Raw genomic sequence first — 21,336 nt, forward strand, 5'->3', positions numbered from 1 at the left:
GGAGGGAGGAGGAGGAGAGAGGGAAGAAGGGGAGGAGGAGAGAGGGAAGGAGGGGAGGGAGGAAGGAAGGGAAGGGAGGAAGGGAGAAAAGGGAGGAAGGAAGGAAGGGAGGAAGGAAGGAAGGGAGGAAGGTAGGAAGGGAGGGAGAAAGGAAGGGAGGGAGGGAGGAAGGAAGGGAGGGAGGGAAGGAAAGGGAAGGGAGGGAGGGAAGGAAAGGGAAGGAGGGAGGAAGGAAGGAGAAAGAGAAGGGAGGGAGGAGAGAGGGAGGAAAGGGAGGAGGAGAGAGGGAGGAAAGGGAGGGGGAAGAGAGGGAAGGAAGAGGGAAGGAGAGAGCGAGGGAAGGGGGAAGAGAGGGAGGGAAGGTAGGGAAGAGGAAGGGAGGGAAGGGAGGAGAGAGGAAGGGAGGGGAAGGGAGGAGAGAGGAAGGGAGGGAAGGGAGGAGAGAGGAAGGGAAGGGAAGGGAGGAGAGAGGAAGGGAGGGAAGGGAGGGAGAGAGGAAGGGAGGGAAGGGAGGGAGAGAGGAAGGGAGGGAGAGAGGAAGGGAGGGAAGGGAGGGAGAGAGGAAGGAGGGGGGAGGGAGAGAGGAAGGGAGGGGGGAGGGAGAGAGGAAGGGAGGGGGAGGGAGAGAGGAAGGGAGGGGGAGGGAGAGAGGGAAGGAAGGAAGGGAAGAGAGAGAGGACGGAAGGGAGGGACAGAGAGAGGGACAGAGAGAGGGAAGGAAGGGAAGGGAGAGAAGGAAGGAAGGGAAGGGACAGAGGAGAGGGAAGGAAGGAAGGGACAGAGAGAGGGAGGAAGGAAGGGACAGAGAGAGGAGGGAGGGAGGGGAGAGGGAAGGAAGGGAGGGGAGAGGGAAGGAAAGGGAGAGAGGGAGGGAAGGAAGGGGAGAGAGAGAGGGAAGGAAGGGAGAGAGAGAGAGAGGGAGGGAAGGAAGGGGGAGGGAAGAGAGGGAGGGAAGGAAGGGAGGGAGAGAGGGAGGGAAGGAAGGGAGAGAGGGAGGGAAGGTAGATAGAGAGGGAAGGGAAGGGGAGGAGGGAGAGGGAGGGAAGTGGAGGGAGAGAGGGAGGCAAGGGAGAGAGGGAAGGAAGGGAGAGTGGGAGGGAGAGAAGGGAGGGAAGGAAGGAGGAAGGGAAGGGGGGATAGAGGTAGGGAGAGAGGGAGGGAATGGGAGAGAAGGAGGGGAGAGAGCGAGGGAGGGAGAGAGCGAGGGAAGGGAGTGAGGGAGGGGAGAGAGCGAGGGAAGGGAGAGAGCGAGGGAAGGGAGAGAGCGAGGGAAGGGAAGGGAAGGGAGAGAGGAGGGATGGGGGGAGAGAGCGAGGGATGGAGAGAGCGCGGGGATGGGAGAGAGCGAGGGATGGGAGAGAGCGAGATGGGAGAGAAGGGAGAGAGGGAGGAAAGAGAGAGGAGGGGTGGGAAGGGGTAAGGGAGAGGAGTGTGGTGAGAGAGGGGGAGGGAGAGGGGGAGTAAGAGAAAGAGGGGGGAGGGAGGAGGGAGAGGGGTAAGAGTGAGGGGGGAGGGAGAGAAAGATAGAGGGGGAGAGAGGGGAGAGGGAGGGGGAAGTGAGAAAGAGGGGGGTGAGGGAAAGGGGGGTGAGAGAGATCTAGACATCTGTCCCTGTCTGTAGCCCTGGGCAAGAGCAGGAGAAGCTGTAGAGTGCTGGGGGTGGGGAGGAGAGTGCTGGGGGGTGGGGACCGGAGAGCTGCTGGGGGGTGGGGACCGGAGAGTGCTGAGGGGTGGGGAGGAGAGTGCTGGGGGCCCGAGAATGCTGGGGGGCAGAGAGTGCTGGGGGCCAGAGAATGCTCTGGGTGGGGGGCGGAGAGTGCTGGGGGCCAGAGAATGCTCGGGGTGGGGGGTTGTAGAGTTCTGGGGTCCAGAGAATGCTCGGGGTGGGGGGCGGAGAGTGCTGGGGGCCAGAGAATGCTCGGGGTGGGGGGCGGAGCGTGCTGGGGGCCAGAGAATGCTTGGGGTGGGGGGCGGAGAGTGCTGGGGGCCAGAGAGTACTGGGGGGTGGGAGGCAGAGAGTGCTGGGGGCCAGAGAGTGCTGGGGGTGGGGGCCAGAGATTACTTGGGGGTGGGGCAGAGAGTGCTGGGGGCCAGAGAGTGCTGGGGCCAGAGAGTGCTGGGGGGTGGGGGCCAGAGATTGCTGGGGGGTGGGGAGTGCTGGGGGCCAGAGAGTACTGGGGGGTGGGGGCGGAGAGTGCTGGGGGGCAGAGAGTGCTGGGGGTGGGGGCCAGAGATTACTGGGGGTGGGGGTGGGGGCAGAGAGTGCTGGGGGCCAGAGAGTGCTGGGGGTGGGGGCCAGAGATTGCTGGGGGGTGGGGGCAGGGAGTGCTGGGGGCCAGAGAGTACTGGGGGGTGGGGGGAGAGTGCTGGGGGCCAGAGAGTGCTGGGGGTGGGGGCTGGAGAGTGCTGGGGGTGGAGGGTGGAGAGTGCTGGGGGCCAGAGAGAGCCGCAGGGGGTGTAGGGTGGAGAGTGCTGGGGGCCAGATAGTGCTAAGGGTGGGGGGTGAAGAGTGCTGGGGGGAGCTTGAGAGGGGAGGCAGAAAGAATTGGAGAGCAGGGGGTGCTAGCGAAATGGGGGTGGAGCCAGCGAGGACAAGAATAGGCTGAGAGCAGGAGGGGAGGAGCCAGGGAGCAAACGGAGGGGCTGAAGAGCAGGAGGCGTGGAGAAAGGGAGCACAAGAAGGGGCGGAGCCAGTGAGCACAAGGAGGGGCTGGAGAGCAGGAGGGAGAGCCAGGGAGGGGGTGAAGAGCAGGATGCGTGGAGAAAGGGAGTACAAGAAGGGGCGGAGCCAGGGAGCACAAGGAGGGGCTGGAGAGCAGGAGGGTGCAGCCAGTGAGCACACGGAGGGGCTGGAGAGCAGGAGGGGAGGTGGGCATGGAGCGCACGGAGGGGTGGAGCCAGGGAGAACACAGAGGGGCGGAGCCAGGAGTACACCAGAGGGGCCGGAGAGTACGGGGGATGCAGAAAAAGTTAGATAGGAGTGGTGGAGAGACTGCACATAGATAGTGGAATTGATTTTTCCATATTCCTCCATGCAACCGCTGAATGATCACCTCTCCTCCCTGCAGACATTCAGCGGCTGTATGGAGTAATATGGAAAAATCAATTCCACTATCTATGTGCAGTCTCCCCACCGCTCCTCCTATTCAGGCACACAGGGAAGGCTGCACAGCATGGGCACTCACCTTTCCTCTGGTCGGCAGCATAAGAGTTCCTCCCTCTTCACACTCATGGTGGGACTATCCAGCTGGGTGGTTTTTCAGCAACCCCCCCCACTCCAGAACCAAATAGGAGGCAGGTGCGGAGGAGAGGTCTGGTGAGCGGCACAAGAGAGAAGCTCAGGTGAGGGTCCCACATGGACATGCCGCCCTCATGCCGTCTGTCATCCAGCCACTGCGCCACCTAGAGGACTCTACTGTCCCGCTCCCCGCACTTGCTGCCACCGCATTGATCACAGGCAAATTAGTCGATTGCGAGGCCCTTGAGACTGCGGGGCCTTAGGCAATCGCCTAATTTGCCTAATTAGAGAGCCGCCTCTGTTTGGAACCACTAGGACTCTTCCTAGAGTGGCCGCTTGGCCAAACTAAAGCGATTGGGGGAGATGGGCCTTAGTCAGGGATATGACCAATAAAACCGATTATCACTCTGACAGAGCTTCAGCATTTCACTGTGGAGAAAGGAGAACCTTCCAGAAGAACAACCATCTCTGCAGAAGACCACCAATCAGGCCTGTATGGTAGAGTGACCAGACAAAAGCCACTCCTCAGTAAAAGGCACATGGCAGCCCATCTGGAGTTTGCCAAAAGGCACCTGAAGTACTCTCAGACCATGAGAAACAAAATTCTCTGGTATGATAAAACAGAGATTGAACTCTTTGGCCTGAATGGTAAGCCTCATGTCTGGAGGAAACCAAGCACCGCTCATCACCTGGCCAATACCATGACTACAGTGAAGCATGGTGGTGGCTGCATCATGCTGTGAGGATGTTTCTTCAGCGGCAGGACTCAGAAGACTAGTTAGGATTGAGGCAAAGATGAATGCAGCAATGTACAGAGAAATCCTTGATGAAAACCTGCTCCAGAGTGCTCTGGACCTCACACTGGGGCGAAGGTTAATCTTCCAACAGGACAACAATCCTAAGCACACAGCCAAGATAATGAAGATTTGGTTACGGGACAACTCTGTGAATGTCCACGAGTGGCCAAGCCAGAGCTCAGACTTGAACCTGATTGAACATTTCTGGAGACATTTGAAAATAGCTGTGCACCAACGCTCCCCATCCAACCTGATGGAGTTTGAAAAGTCTTGCAAAGAAGAATGGAAGAAACTGCCCAAAAATAGGTCTGCCAAGCTTGTAGCATCATACTCAAAAAGACTTGCGGCTGTAATTGGTGCCAAAGGTGCGTCAATGAAGTATTGTGCAAAGGCTGTGAATACTTATGTACATGTGATTTTTTTCGTTTTTTGTTAATACATTTGCAAAGATTTCAAAGTTCTGTCATGTTGTCATTATAGGGTATTGTCTGTGGAATGTTGAGGAAAATAATGAATTTAATTCATTTTGAAATAAGGCTATAACATAACAAAATATGGAAAAAGTGAAGCATTGTGAATACTTTCCGGATGCACAGTAAAATCTCACCCATTATTAAAAAAAATAAAATAAATGACAACGCACTAATTTAAACAGGGAAATGTTTTTTTCTTATTTAGATAAGAAATATGCAATCTCTTTTTTTTTTTAAACAGTCTAGAAAACATACAAAATATTAATATATAAAAATAAGAAAACCCTTTTAATACAGGGACACTCCTCAACCCCTTCCAGTTTATGGGGGTTTTTTTTCACAGCCAGTGACCATCTTTATGTAAAAGTGATCAAGTAGCTCTACAGCTGTCTGATCACTTTTACAAGAGTCAGAAGGGAGTCTCCTACCTCCTGGGCTGCAAATAGTCGGGCTGGGTGCCCAGAGAGAAGGTGGATTTCTCAGTTTGATCAGCTGCCTGGGAGGGCAGAGGAGAGATCAGCAGTTTAAAAGACCTCAAATCTCCCCATAACTTGTGTCCAAGCTATTACATATAAGCAATAAAGTTGAATGAAAACAATAAACTAAGGTAAAAAAAAAAATAAAATAAAAAAATAAAATAAAAAAATCTAAAAGCACCCCAGCCCCCCCCCCCCCCACCCCAAAGCGATTGCACCACACATGTGAGGTATTATGGCAAACATTAGAGTGAGAGCAAACATTCTGGTACAATGGTGTATCTTCCGAGAAGATTTCCACGCCCTCAACATAGTTGGAATCACAGAGTCTGACAGACCCCGGTTCCTCAGCACCTGGCTCTCAACAGCCATGCCGTTAAAGCCAGCGATGGTAAAGCAGGGTGAAAAGATTGGACCTTGAGATAGGAGGTCCTCTCGCAGCGGCAGTCGCCAGGGAGCGTCTGCCACCAGACGCACCAGGTCTGCATACCAGGGCCGCTGAGGCCAATCTGGGGCAACCAGGATTACTGGAATCCCCTCGGCTTCCACTCTGCGAAGCAGACGTGGCAACAGTTTCAGTGGAGGAAAGGCGTAGATCAGCTGGTACTGATCCCACGGAGCCACCAGCGTGTCTGGCGCGTCTGCCCACGGATCTCTTGCCCTGGACACGAATCTTGGCACCTTCTGATTGAGACGGGAGGCCAATACGTCTAGTGTGCCCCACTTTAGGCACAGCAGCCTGAATATCTCCGGATGCAATGCCCATTCTTCTGGGTCTAGCATCTGTCGACTCAGATAGTCTGCCTGCCAATTTTCCACCCCCGGGATGTAAATGGCAGACAGGGCCGGAAAGTGTCGCTCTTTGCACCGAAGTATGTGAGCGACCTCCCGAACAGCGCCTAAGCTTCTTGTTCCCCCTTGGTGATTTATTTACGCCACAGCCGTGGCGTTGTCTGACTGTATCCTGGTCGGACGCCCCAGAAGACACATCGACCATGTGTGGAGACACAGCCTGATCGCTCTCAATTCGAGCAGATTGATCGGCAACTTGGATTCCTCTGTCGACCAGAGGCCCTGAGATGACTGAATCCCCATCACTTCACCCCAGCCGGATAGACTGGCGTCCGTAGTGATCACCGTCCATTTCAGAGGAAGGAACGATTTTCCGGACTGAATCACCGGGGACCTCAACCACCAGATCAGGGAGTCCCTGACTGGCTGGCTCACCTGGATCTGCCGATCTAGGGACAACGGAGATTATTCCCATTTTGTCAAGATCTCCTTTTGCGGGACTCGGGTGTGGAACTGGGCATAAGGTACCGCCTCGAAGAAGGCTACCATGAGTCCCAGCACTCGCATGCAAAAGTGGAGCGACGACCACTTGCTGTTCATCAGTAGTTTGATCACAGATCTGAGAGTCTGCAATTTGTCTGAGAGGAGAAAGACCCTTGCTTCCCTGGAGTCCAGTAGTTTGATCACAGATCTGAGAGTCTGCAATTTGTCTGAGGGGAGAAAGACCCTTGCTTCCCTGGAGTCCAATAGTAAACCTAGGTACTCCAGATGCTGGGTCGGTACAATCACCGACTTCTTTAGGTTCAACAGCCACCCAAATTCTCGCAGAGTCTGCATGGTGATCGCCACATCCTCCACTAATTCTGAGGCAGAAGATGCTCTCAGGAGGAGATCGTCTGGGTAACCCACGATCGCGATCCTGCCTTGTTGCAGCAACACCAATACTGGAGCCAGTACTTTGGTAAAGACTCAGGGGGCTGATGCCAGGCCAAAGGGAAGAGCCATAAATTGGTAGTGGGCTTCCCGACTGCCAAACGCAGACATTTTTGATGTTGAAGGCATATGGGTATGTGCAGGTACGCATCCTGGATGTCCAAGGAAGCCAGGGAGTCCCCTTGATGGAGTGCAGAAACTACTGAGTGAACTGATTCCATTCTGAACCTCTGCACTTTTACAAAGTGATTGAGGGCTTTTAAGTCCAAGATTGGACGTACCCCTTCCTTCTTGAGAACCAAAACAGGTTTGCATAGAACCCCTGGAAGCGTTCCGATTCCGGAACTGGTACAATCACCCCCTGATTCAGCAAGTCCCTCACTGCCCCTAACAGGGCCTCCCGGCGAACCGGGGACACGAGTATGCTGGAGGCGATGAATCTGTTCGGCGGCCAAGAGAGAAACTCTATCTTGTAGCCTGTGGAAATCAGGTCGCAGACCCATTGGTCGGATAACCGGGAGGTCCACCGGGCTGCAAACTCTCGAAGGCGACCCCCCACCCGATACCCCTTCATGCGGTAGCACTTTTGTTCGCAGGCTTGTTAGGCTTGCGGTTCTAGGGACGCTTTTGACCATCCGTGGACGTCCTGTTGGGCTGGGAACGTTTTGTCGCAGCACCGGGCAGAAGAAAAAGCCACTTGTGAGTGGAAAAAGAGGGCCCTTGCCTGCGGCGTGGCTCTTTAGCCTTCCTGGCCTGTGGGGGTAGTGTATTCTTACCACCTGTGGCATTTTTAATAATGTCATCCAATGAAGCTCCAAAGAGCCGGTCGCCAAGGAAGGGAAGATCCGTCACGGCCTTCTTGGATGCCTGGTCAGCAGACCGGCATTTTAGCCAAATCAGGCGCCTCAGCACCACAGCTGACACTGAAGCCCTGGATAACAGGGGGAGAGTATCCAGGGCCGCGTCACAAACGTACTTGAGGCCTTGCACTAGTTGGTCTGCTAGTTCCACACAGACAAGGGAGGCCTGTTGCTCTCCCAATTTGCGGTGCAAAAGCTTTGTCCACTCAGTCAGTGTCTGCGACACCAGTGCGGATGCCAGTACAGGTCGCACGGCTGACCCCACAACCGTACACAAGGACGAGCCACCGCCTTGGCCTTCCTATCCATGGGATTCTTGAATGCAGGAGTCCCCTCAACCGGGATCGTGGTTACTTTATTTAACCTAGATATTGGGGGGTCCACGACCGGAGGAGCCTCCCACTTCTTAAAAAGGCTTTCCTCAAAGGGGTAACGCACCGCCATGTTTTTGGGGACCGAAAAGGTCCTTTGCGGCTGACCCCATTCCCTGTAGATGAACTTGTCAAAATAAGTCAGATACGGGAATACCTTAGGTGAACGTGCTGGCTTGCGGGACCCAAAAGCGACCGATACATCAGTAGAGGGATCCGCTGGCTCCTGGATCTTCAGGGTATCACGCACAGCTGTGATAAGTGCTCCAACAAGCAATTTGTCGCGCCTGGACGGGGAATAATCCTCGCTGTCCAAATGGTCCTGGCCAGCCTCGTCTAATAGGTCAGAGCAGGGGTTACCAGCCGCAGCAGGGCCCGAGCCTGCATCAGAGATCTCCCCAGAGGACGGGGGGGGGGGGGTCAGGGGCCTTTTACACGCACCTTTCCTTCCACGCACCTATATTTTAGCAACAAATGAGTTAAGGACCGCAGTCAGGGTGTCTATGGGTACAGCGCTATCCGCAGGTGACCCGGTTGCAATAGCCTGGATTTCGGGGGAAGAAACACCAGTTTCTGAAGCCATGCTGACCCTACCCTGTCTGCCACCTGCAAGGGGACTTAGGACAGTGAAGGTCCCGCCCTCCTGCTGCCGCCGCCTGGGGGGGTTCCTAGCGTCAGACTCACCACCCTGGGGCGATCTGTGATGGTCACTAGCCATGCCTGTAGTCCCCAGTAGGTTACCCAAGTGCAGAGTGAGGAAACTGTGTCGGCAGCAGCTGTAGAAAATAGCGGTGAAACGATCTGCAGAGCTTGCACCAGCGTTCAGGAAATGGCCATCCAGTGTCCTGTATACACAATGGACACAGGAAACAGCATGTGAGAGCACATGTAATGCTGTCACAAGAGAACTGCGGTGAAAAGAGCATGCGGGCTTCAAAAAAATGTCCGCCAATGCAACTAATAGGAAAATCTCCCAGAAAATGGCCACTGAGGCTCACAAGGGGAACCTGCTCTGCCCTCAGTCAAATTGGCCGCCGGACAGCGCCATGCGGTGACAGAAAAAATCATCAAACAGCGCTGCCTTGAACCAGCAAGAGTACCCTCACAGACACCTTTTGGGACCCCCCACACAGGGACCAGGACCATCGCTAGCCGCACAGACCCCCCCACAGGTGAGAGACCCAGCGATCCCCATACACACACCGCCCGCAGCACATGCAGTCGCCCCCCCCCCCGGAGGGACGTGGGAGAGAAGAGGAGGTGAGGTGGCCCCCGAATCGACCTCCCAGGGAATGCCCAGCTGCTCAACCCCCCGAGGAGGGAGAGCCGTACCTACCAGTCCTGAAGAGCTGGGAGACGAGCGGGGCTTTGATTCCCCACATTGCTAGACTATGGGACAGGTAAGTGTCCGATTAATAAAAATCAGCAGCTGCAGTATTTGTAGCTGCTGACTTTTAATTTTAATGACACTTTAAAGTTGAATTTTATTATAAAAAACTTAAAAGCCTTGCCTTATCTCCCTCCCCATCTGCTGATGCATGCCTACAGTATGTATACATTTCTATATAAATATATATAGTTTAGAAAATATACCTTTTTAAAAATTTCAGTGGCATCATACCTGCACTCAGTTGCCCGTCTTTCTAATGCTTCCAGTTCCTGTTCTGGTGGAAAAGTCAGAATCACCTCATCTACTACCTTTGTCTTACTCTACGCCTCCCAAACAGTGGGTGGGGTAATTTGAATTTTGGACACAGTGTTGGGACATACAGACTGCATGTGAAAAAAGTCCAGGAACAGCCCCCCATTCCCTCTCCTATCAGGGACAACACATTGTTACCATATATGATAACAACACTGCTAGGAGAGGTGAGATTTTATTTCCATATGGGAACCCTTGTTTATGGAGACAATTTTTGGGTAACATAAAATAGCTTTGGCTGCCCTGATCCAGGATGCCCACACAAATGTCACATTGAGAGCAGTGGCTGTGCAATTGCTGCGTTCCAGTTGACAGCAAATGGGACTGACTGCAGGAGGATGCATGGGAACACCTATGCATCCCCATGTGGGTAAATGTGGCTCTCAACCGGTGTATGGTTAGGTACACGTCATGTAAACAAGACCTTAGGGGGTGGGCCAAGAGAAGACAGCAGAGAGGCTATTCAGACTAATGTCTTTGGGAAAGTCACAGGCAGTGCTGGTCCTTGCAGAAAAAAAAAGGTAAGGCTGAAGTTCAACCTGACACCTGTCACTAGTAAAACTTTTTTCTTTAAAAGGCCACTTTCACACAGGATGGAACCAGATTTGCTCCATAGGGTATCTGTACGCTGATCCCCTGCTGATCAGAGCAGGCAGGTTAACAGGTCCGTGTCCGCTCAGTTTATGCAGAGCAGACACAGACACGCTCACTCTGCTCTATGCGTGGCCGGGAGTAAACAGACCAACTGTTAGTTTACACCCAACTGGCCTCCGATCAAATCCGCCTCAACGGAGGCAGACGGATCCCCCTCCTTGTTTTTGTGGATCGGATCGGAGGTAGACAGGTCTAAATGCTGGTCCATAGGGATGCATGGAGGGTCAGATCAGGTCTGTCAGAAAAACTGACTGGTGGATCTTACTGGATCGGCCGTGTGAAAGCAGCCTAACAGTATCACCACCACTACATTCAAATTTCTAAAACAACGCTCTTAGCCACTTCCTCTGTAGAACAACCCAAAGAACATTATATTTTCTCTGAAAGCATAGACCTTATAGGGAAAAAAAAAATGGTATTTGCAATTTTTTATGTCACACACTATTTGCACAACTATTCATCACGTCTATGTTTTCAGGAAAAAACAAAAACACGGAAAATAAATTTTTGTGGACATAAACAGAATATGATCCCCAATTTATTTTGTACAGAATACAAGATGAGGTACCCAAAATCATCAATAGGCAATATGCCTTTGCAGTTCATTGGTTTAACGTAAACTGCAAAAACGATGGCCCTGGAATTATTGTTCTCACACTGACGTTCATAGTGATAATTAACATGAGTTGCAATAGCGATTTAAATGCACGAGTGCACCTTGTGGACACATTTGCGGTTGTGCACAGTAGATGAAGCTGCTTGTCATTTTTTTGTTTTTTTAAATATTTTTATTATAATTTTCTTTGTGAACGTGTTATTTTTTAACTTTATTGCTATCACAATAGGGTTTACAAGCTCCTATGTGATCGCATTGGGCAGGTGACAGGTACTCCTTATAGAGACCCCTAATTAGGGGTGCACCGAATGGGTTTTTTGGTGCCGAAACCGATACCGAAAATGAAAAATACACTAGGCCGAAAACCGAAAACTGATACCGAAACAGCACCGATACTGAAACATATTTAAAAAAAATATTTTTTTACAGGAGATGGTCAGAGACTGGAGACATGGTACAGGAGATGGTCAGAGACTGGGGACATGGTACAGGAGATGATCAGAGACTGGGCACATGGTACAGGAGATGATCAGAGACTGGGGACATGGTACAGGAGATGATCAGAGACTGGGGACATGGTACAGGAGATGATCAGAGACTGGGGACATGGTACAGGAGATGATCAGAGACTGGGGACATGGTACAGGAGATGATCAGAGACTGGGGACATGGTACAGGAGATGATCAGAGACTGGGGACATGGTACAGGAGATGGTCATAGACAGAGGACGTGGTACAGGTGATGGTCAGAGACAGAGGACGTGGTACAGGAGATGGTCAGAGACAGAGGACGTGGTACAGGAGATGGTCAGAGACAGAGGACGTGGTACAGGAGATGGTCAGAGACAGAGGACGTGGTACAGGAGATGGTCAGAGACAGAGGACGTGGTACAGGAGATGGTCAGAGACAGAGGACGTGGTACAGGAGATGGTCAGAGACAGAGGACGTGGTACAGGAGATGGTCAGAGACAGAGGACGTGGTACAGGAGATGGTCAGAGACAGAGGACGTGGTACAGGAGATGGTGAGACAGAGGACGTGGTACAGGAGATGGTCAGACTGGGGACATGGTACAGGAGATGGTCAGACTGGGGACATGGTACAGGAGATGGTCAGACTGGGGACAAGGTACAGGAGATGGTCAGACTGGGGACAAGGTACAGGAGATGGTCAGACTGGGGACATGGTACAGGAAATGGTCAGACTGGGGACATGGTACAGGAGATGGTCAGACTGGGGATAGTACAGGAGATGGAGCCACGCCCCATTTCAGGCTCCATTATCAGCCATTTTTCTCTTTCGGCAAATTGCCAAAAAAGGGCATTTTCGGCCGACATGTTTCAGCGGCCGAAATTTTGGTGCATCCCTACCCCTAATGTCTCCTCTACTCCAACTGACTGAGCACAGAAATATGCTTAATCGTCTGTATGCCTAGCTCATGTTCCCAGATTTCTTCCTGTTCGCCATCCTAACGTTAACTGTTGTGGTCCTGAGCTAATGGGAGGAGCAGGGGAGCTCAGGAACCACAGGAGGGGGCAGCCGGAGGGGATAAGCACTTGCTGGTCATGTAAAAGCGATCAGGCTGCTCTAGAGCCACCCAGATCAATTTTACCCAAAAGCCCAGAGCTCAAAACAGGCTTATAGCTGTTAACACGGCTGTGAGTCTGATTTAAATGGTTCACTCTTTGAACGAGACAGGTAAAGAACAAAATAAACTTAAATATGGCAAGAACGTTCTTTTCCAAATGAAAGGCCACACAACTCCAGTATAGGTTTATCCATCAATGTATTACATAAAAAAACTTCCTCCATGTTAGTACAATCTCATTATCATACAGTGCATATCTCCTGCCCCATCATCACTTCAGCCCAAGACACGTTTTCTTTCTTCGCTTCCACCAGTTGAATCTCTCTTCCTGGGCACTCTAGGTCCACATCCTTAAATGAAGCTTTGTGGAATAACACAAATTTATATTCTCCAGAAGTAACCACCAGTCCTCGCCTCTTGCACATATCGCTAACCTTAAAGGGGCTATCAACTGCTAGAAGGTAGGTAAGATGATCAAGCGGAAAGCGGCAATTTCGGCTGCTGTACGCATTCATGTAAATACGTATTGCTTGGCTGCGGCAATCGGGCAGATGACGGTAGAAAGCACAGGCTTTTAGACAGTCAAGTTGGCGGACCAGACGAAAGAGCCTTACCCAGTTCTTTTCTAGGTAGGACCTATTTATATCAAGGGCCAAGCGAATTTCGGGAGAATTTCGAATGCTCTGGGGAAGTTGCAAAGCCCTGTGCATGGCATCCAGATTTCCTGTAGTATACAATCAAGATATAATATATTACAACCAAATTTTTTTTATCAATTGAAAGCAGGTATACAGATAGAGCAATTTAGGCGACAGTAATCAGTGGTTTGCTAATGCTACCCAGCAAAGAACATGTCCAGCAAAGCAAGGCGCCTGCACTTGCAATTCCAAAAAAAAAACAAGAGGGGTTCCCAGATCACCAATTGACCTTTGACTGAGGTATACCTTTAATTACTGCTAAAGAGGAAGCCCAATCTGTAGGTCTAATGAAATAAAAAGGACACTTGCACTTGTGTTTTTTTTTTTGTCCAAAAGCTTTAGTTTAAAAATGAAAAAGAGCAGTTCCACACCATCCAAACTGATGTTTGATGTACTGCATCCTCCAAACCTGAAGCGGACTGACTGCTACTTGTAGTTCTACCTCATCAGCCCAGAGATGTGCCTGAATTCAACTTCATGTTCTTCCATGTGAGTGGATATTGTTTTTTAAATAAAATGTTACTTGATATATATTCAGGCGCCCCTCTCCTTGTTTTTTTTTGACAATGACTCTGAGATACTGACAGACACACTGACATATTGAAGACAACCAAGATTAAATTCCATACTTGGAATTTAATGAAGTGGAAAACAATCTGACTCTCCCTTTAAATCCCTTAAGGACTACTGGTAACATCAAAACCATAACCTGGACTAAAAAAATAGTTAATCTTTAAGAAATGTTTAAACAACTTTCCCTGAGACACTTGCAAAAGGGCTCATTCACGCTATCTGTGGGGACCTGCGTTTTTTCACATCGGAAAACAAATGTTTTCTATTTTCCCTGTTCACACCACCACAAAACGGGTGTGATGTATGCTGTGGTGCAGTGCGATGAAATGTAGCATGTTTGCATTTCTCTACTGTGCACTGGATGTCACCACACAGCAACAGAACGCACCAAGCCGTTTGCAGTGACATGAATGGAGTGCCGCTATGAAAGTGTATCCCAACTGCCCAGAAACCAGGGACATGCTATTATAGGCATACCAAGGTCAGGGAAGTTAGAGATTGACCCTGGCATCCTTACCACTCATTATTACTGGTGAATTAAAATTATGGATTTTTTTTTTTAATCACCTGAATCTTAGTGGGCTACTCCTATCAAAAACAAATTCCTGCCCACAGAACTGCACACCTCTTCTTGTGAAAATAAGCAAAATACTTGCAGAAGGGGATGAGGTCTGTCATCAAGTTCTATCATGACAGTATTGTTGGGATCTTCCCCTTGCCTTCTCCTGTGTGTGACTGATATCAGCTCCAGACAGTCAGCATGCTCCCGAGAGTTCAGGAGTGTTTCATTTTTTCTCCGCCTCCCCTACATGCTGTGAGAGATCAAGCAGTGACATTGACAAGCAGCAACACTTCAGCCACGTAAACCTTTCTCATAAGTGCTTTCCCTCTAAAGAGTTGTGCAAGGAAGTGGCTGAAGAATATTTACTGCTTGTGTACTTGTACAGTAATGTTTCCTTGCGTTGCAACTACCACAGCTTACCATACAGTCATGTGCCTCGGTTTCTTGTTGACAACAATTCACACTGCCATGAAAACGTAGGCACATGACAAGCATGCATGTTCCTGATTGTGGCTCAGACCTGCGCCTGTTAGAAAACCGTGGCCACAGCTGAGAGCCAAGAGGAGGAGAGAATGAGGAGGCAGATTGCTCCAGATGTAACTGCCCCATTTAAACACTCAAAGGTGTGGACCATTATTTGGCCCTAGAAAGGACTTGGAATGCAGGCACAGCAAAAACAGAGCCACAGATTAAAAGGAAGAAAAGACTTTGCTATGGTGAGGGTAGTAAATACTATAAATTTGTACGATCCCACACTTCTCCTTTATTGTGATGAGTGGTCTCACTCAACTCAGGAGGTAAAGGACATAGTGCCAGCTTCCTAACTGAAGTAGATATTTACATAGCACATTCGTTGTGCTCTCAGTTTTGGGGCACATCGGGGCACACTTGAAAAAAAACTTGAAAGCATCTGCCTTTGATTATCACAGATAATTACCAACATGCCTGTCAACAATTGATTGATAATTCAGTGAAGCCAGATTGCTTTTTGGTATCTGAAATCCTTACCCAAATCATACAAAAGAAGAAGAGCCTGAAATTCAGCTTGTCTAGAAAATTTTCCACCTCTGCTGTAACATTCCATTAGCTCAGCAAAGCTTTCTCGCACCTGTGTTGAATGGAGGGTTTCACTATAATCTTCCAGTGGGAGATCCCTCACCAGGTAAGGGGCACAAAGCAAGAAGCCGAGGCTTCCTTCAAGGACAGGAGCTCCTTCAGTTCCACTTATCCTCTGGACTGTCAAGTCTTGCCTTATTGCTCGTAGCCGGTCAAACACAAAAGGGTAAGCCAAGGCTAAAGATGTAGAATCTTGCTCATTAACTTCCTCCCAAACTTCCATTATCAGATATTGAACCGTTTTGAGAAGAGTTGCAGGAGGTCGCAGATTTCTTGGTGAAGACAGTTCTTTCCCTGCAGCAGGGCGGCTGTACTCTTTAACAGTCCTACCAGGGTCAGCAATAGGATGGCCCCCATGTCTGAAACCTCTTTTCTGCAAATGTCGATTCTGCATTTCTAATGGATGAAGTAGTCTGTGCTGCTCTCGTTCTCGCCGTTCTCGTTCGGAACACATTTCGAGACATAAGCCAACCAGGGGAGGTGGAGACACATCCATATTTCTGGACTGCAATTTATAGTCATCTGGGGAACAGTGAAAAAAATAATGTCTGTCTAAGTTTAATCTGAACCTTTAAGAAAGTCAGGAGATATACAGTATAATACCATTGTGCTTTCCTCTTGCATAACTAAAGGAAAAAAAAAAGAATATGTCTTGGTTGGTGTGAATGCAACAATCACATATATATTAAACCACAGGCTTTATATCTCAATAAAACAGTGCTAAAAAAATGATGTACAAAAAACAGCGACCTATAAAAAACAATCAAATTTTGATTGGCAGTTGTGGTTACTATACTTTGCTTTAGTAAGAGGCCTGAAAGTATATAAAGATTTCTGAATCAGGCATTTCTGAAGCGGCTGACCCCTTAAGGAGGTGTCACCGTGGCACCCTGGACACTCTGTGTTGGTGCAGAAAGGGGCACTAATGTCTCCACATTAGCATCGCTTTATACATCACACAGAACCATCCCCACCACTGAAGAGGACCAAATGCATCACATGACCAGAAAAAATTACATTTGAAATAAGAAAGTATAAAAATAAAAAAAGCATAACATACATTTGTTAATTAGTGGGGGTACAAAACCCAAATTCATTCTTTCGGGTTTTGAATAGAGTTTTGTTACAGCCTCTGCCAGGTATTTATCGATTTAAATTGTGTCAAATCTAGTTTAAATCAAATCCACCCTGATGCTCAGCCAATCCAGCGTTGCTCTGTTATAATCTGCCACTGCACATGGGGTAAAGCTCCACCGTCTTCACTGCTTTCATCATTAGTATTCGTAGTCTCTCCCAGGCTTGTGCAGCTGTCCCCCTGATTATGAATACAATAAACATGGTGACACGGGATGGGGTGTGAAGCTGGGTGAGTGGGCATTTTATTTTGGAAATCCCATCATAAAATACAAGGCTAGGTTCACATACTGTATGTGTGTGTTTACGTCGCATCACATGCACAGCATCATATTAATTTGAATGGGATGCTGTACCTGCAAGAAAAAACGCAAGGAAAGAAGTCTTCAACCCTTTTTTAAAAGCACACCACACTGAACTGCATGGTGCTGCAGCACCATTTTAACTCATACAGGTGTTGATATGGGGGTGCCACTGAAGCGATTGTAAACCCCTCTTTGCCCTCTTCCTGCCCAGGCCAATTTTCAGCTTTCAGTGCTGTCACATTTTAAATGACAATTGAGTGGTCCTGCTACACTGTACCCATACAACATTTTTATCATTTTGTTCCCACAAGTAGAGCTTTCTTTTTGTGGTATTTTATCATTTTTGGGGTTTTAATTTTTTGCTAAACAATTTAAAAAAAAGACTGAAAATTTTGAAAAAAATAAGTTTGTATTGTTTCTGTTATAAAATTTTGTAAATACGTTTTCTCCTTCACTGATGAGGTGGCACTAATAGATGGCTCTGATAGGCAGCACTAATGAAGAGGCACTGGCAGGCATTACTGATGGGCACCAATTGGCATCTACAATGGGCACTGAGTGGCACCCCTGGTGGGTCTGCGCTGATAATTCTCCCCCTCCCCCATCAGGAAAGCAGACGATCGGCTCTCCTCTACTCACGTCTGTCAGTGCGAGTGAAGGAAAGGTTGATAAACGTTTTTTTTTGTTTACACTGTGATTGGACACAGCTGATCACATGCTAAAGAGCCTATGTCAGAGGCTCTTTACCGAGATCGGTGATGCAGTGTGTCAGGCTGACACACCACACCAACGATTGGCACGCGATTGTGGCTTATCCTGCTGGATATCATTTGACGTCCAGCCAGGATAACGTAACCACTTTCCAGCCATCATTCTGCTATATGGTGGGCAGGAAGAGGTTAAAGTATAAGTTCACCCTTGGAACATGTTACAAGTACCAGCATCTGTAGCCTCTCCCACCCCGCTCCCTCTCTCTGTCACAGCAGATGAGGGATCTTCTCACCGCACTCACTGTCACAATTTGAAACCAGCATGGCGAGGGGAGAGGGGGAGAGATCTGTAGTGCCCACAGCGCTGCTCAGTGCCCATACTCTGCAGTAATCTGCAGTACTCTGCCAATAAATTTTAACAGAAACAAAGAACTTTTTTCCCCCCAAATTTTCAGTCTTTTTTTGATTTATAGTGCAAAAAATATAAAAAAAACAGCGGTGATTAAATACCACCAAAAGAAAGCTCTATTTGTGTGGGAAAAATAAAAGGAAAAACATTTCATATGGGTACAATGTTGCATGACTGAGTAATTGTCACTCAAAGTGTGAGAGCACCGAAAGCTGAATATTGGTCTGGTTAGGAAGGGTGTTTAAGTGCCCAGTGGTCAAGTGATTAAAGGAGAAGTACAGTTAAAGCTTGTTTGGCTGTACTTCTCCTGTGGATCACAGGAGTGCAGTTTTTTTTGCACTCCTGTGAACCATTTTCAGCAGAGAGCGGGCTGAAGTCCGCTCTCTACTGACGTCACAGAGTCAGTCCAGGCTCGAGCGTCATCACAACCATAGGGTCGGGATCCGCCCAGATCCCTGCACCAGCACCCGTCTCAGCGAGCCTCTGAGAGCCTGAGTGGCCACTCCCTCCACAGCCCAGCTCTCCAGTGTGTGCGGGGGGCAGAGTAGAGAGCCGCTGACTAACAGACAGTGGCTCCCTGCTCACGGAGCTGTGAGAACCGAGCAAATGGCGGTGTTGGATCGCTCAGTTCTCAGTGTAAAGGCCCGTACACACGATCTGACTTTTTGACAACAAACATGCAAATTAGCTGTTTTGGAGCAACATCCGACCGTGTGTACGCTCTATCGGACAAACTTTTTCCGTTTTCATCAGACTTTTGTTGGCTGTGCAAACAGACAAACTCTTTGACAACATAAGTCCGATGGAGCAAAGTCCGATCGTGTGTACGGAAAACCATCAGACTTTTGTACAAGGTACAAACACGCATGCTCAGAACCAATGCAAAGATCAGACAACAATACAGAAGTTGACCAAAGGTGGCGCTGGCGTAATTGAACGTCCTCTTTTGAAGTGTCGTCAGTACGTGGAAACGTCACTACGTTCGTGTTTGTTGCCTAAAAAGTCAGATCGTGTGTATGCAATACAAACTTATGGACTACGCCCTTTGTACAAAAGTCCACGGGAAAGTTTGTACAAAGTCCGATCGTGTGTATGAGGCTTTAGAAGTGCTGGGGGACTGATGCCGCATTCACCTAGGCAAGTACTAAAATAACAAAAATAAAAAAGCATATAGCGCTGTACAGGGAAAAAAACTTTTAGTCTTTAGAACCACTTTAAGAATTAGTGGCACCCGGGCATATCTGCTAAAGAGCATCACGTTTCTATGTGGGTCAGGAGCGTATGCAATTATGCGCGTGTTCTTGACCCAAACATATGTGAACCTAGGCTAGGAAAGGATGAAAAAAAAAAGAAAAATTTTTCTAAAATCCTACATATGAGTGTTTACCCTTTGGCACTATGACTGACCTCCGTTATCCTTCCGCGCAACAACTATTATTAGGCCTCATTCAACATAGACGTTTCCGCGCTTTTTGAGTCTTGAATGGTAAACCATCCCGCACCTTCTGGCGCCCAGGGAGCCCCACTCAGCTGACCATACAAACAAATAGATGTACACAGCCAGACGCTTTGAAACAGCTATGTGTGTGCGATGTATATCCCTCCTCGTGTCACTTCCGTGACATGTGTCAGCAAATACTGAAGCAGAAGCCATTGGCGTTTATCAGCCGACCACATACCACCATTCATGGCATTGATGCGGCTCCCCAGGCGCAGGAAAGCGCCAGGACTAAAGATGAGCTCAGGCGTGTTCGCATGTTCCATGCGCAGAGCCCGGCAGGAAGTTGGCGCAGCGCTGCGCTAATCACAGGCAGTGAGACATTGCCCCGCTGTGCGGCTGCAGATATCGGGCAATATCTCACTGCCTGTGATTAGCGCAGCGCTGCGCCAACTTCCTGGCGGGCTCTGCACGTGGAACATGCGCACACGCTTAAGCTCATCCCTAGCCAGGACTCAGGAGCATGGAAACGTCCGTATGTATCAGGCCTCCTTCTCTAAAGAAGGTAGTAGAGCAAGGTATAGGAATATACACCAGAAAACTGCATAGGACGGCCCTATTTTGTGAGCACTGTGTGGGGGGCAGATAGAAAGTCATGCTGTGTGGCATTACACTAGAAACAAACACCTAACCCACAATGCACCGCGCACACAGCGGGTTCACTTCCTGTAGCCATGCTACTTGCTTACCGTCATGTGTGTCACCCTTCCAGAGCGCTCTGTGAACGGCACGCCCCTCCCTGCTCATAGTCGGCGTGTCAGGGTTGTGTTGGCGGATCATACGGGGACATGTCTGACTGAACGATTCACGGAATCCGTTGCCAGCCTCGGAGCATGCGCAGCAGAGCTCAGGGCTGCTCGTACACGCAAAGCTGGTTCAGCATAGACAGTTTCTTTGTGTGGTGTTCGTCTGCCACATGCAAAATGTAGCTGTGTGCCCATGTGATCCCTTCTATTGTTTTTCACTTATCCTTACACTTCGTACGTATTTTGCCTCCTGCCTGTGTGAGACCAATCACTGGTGTATTATATGAGAATTGTGACCGCTGGGTGGCGCTCTCACACTGTACACATAACCACATGAAGGCCAGGCATTTCCGGGCACTTTTTGTTTACATGTGAAAATCTTTTTTTTTGTTGGCTAGAACATTACTTAGAGCCCCTAAAGATTATATATATTCTTAAAGCAGAGGCTTTAGAGAATACATTTGTGGGTTTTGCATTTTTTTATGTTATGTGGTATTTGCGCAGCGTTTTTTAAAACACAATTTTTGGGGAAAAATACACTTTTAAATTCTAATGCAAAAAAAAAATATATATATATATATATATATATATATATATATATATATATATATAGGCAAATTTGGTAAAATGTAAGATGGTGTCACGCCGAGTAAATAGGTACCAAACATGTCACACTTTAAAATTGTGTGTGCCTGCGCAACACTGACAAACAACGTCAATTTTACTATCCATAGGCATCGCTTTAGAAGCCTTTACAGGTTACCACTTTAGATTTACAGAGGAGGTCTAGTGCTGGAATTACTGCCCATGATCTAACGTTTGTGGCAATACCTCATGTGTGGGACGATTGCTGTTTGCATGCATCCAGGACCAACAAATGCATTAACCTTTGTGTGCTAGAACAGGTTAGTGGGCACTTTAATTTTTTTCATAATCTATATATATATGTATATATTTTTTTTTTTTTTTACACTGTTGCCTTACTTTTTGTTTTGTTTTTTTATCACTTTCATTGCTGTCACAGTGAATGTAAATATCCTTGTGACAGCAATAGGAATGTGAAAGGTACTCTTTATGGAGGGATC

General features: G+C 48.9%; 1 protein-coding gene across 2 annotated transcripts; it reads right to left on the minus strand.

Moving 5' to 3' along the window:
• Positions 1 to 12,681: 12,681 nt before the first annotated feature.
• Positions 12,682 to 20,307, minus strand: SAC3D1 (SAC3 domain containing 1). 2 transcript variants are annotated; one of them, XM_077459398.1, is made up of 4 exons: positions 20,195 to 20,307; positions 16,053 to 16,075; positions 15,342 to 15,971; positions 12,682 to 13,224 (listed from the first exon to the last, which is right to left on the minus strand). In XM_077459398.1, exons 3-4 carry the CDS (start codon positions 15,943 to 15,945, stop codon positions 12,743 to 12,745), a joined length of 1,086 nt encoding a protein of 361 aa, XP_077315524.1. In that variant the 5' UTR covers positions 15,946 to 15,971; positions 16,053 to 16,075; positions 20,195 to 20,307; the 3' UTR covers positions 12,682 to 12,742. The 2 variants fall into 2 exon arrangements, with proteins under 2 accessions (XP_077315524.1, XP_077315519.1); XM_077459393.1 differs by lacking the exons at positions 16,053 to 16,075; positions 20,195 to 20,307 and having other exon boundaries at positions 15,342 to 16,045.
• Positions 20,308 to 21,336: the final 1,029 nt, after the last annotated feature.

This window comes from Lithobates pipiens, unplaced genomic scaffold (assembly GCF_037356315.1).
Source record: "Lithobates pipiens isolate NorthernLeopardFrog02 unplaced genomic scaffold, aLitPip1_a1.2 Scaffold_10, whole genome shotgun sequence".
In the NCBI taxonomy this organism is placed as follows: domain Eukaryota; kingdom Metazoa; phylum Chordata; class Amphibia; order Anura; family Ranidae; genus Lithobates; species Lithobates pipiens.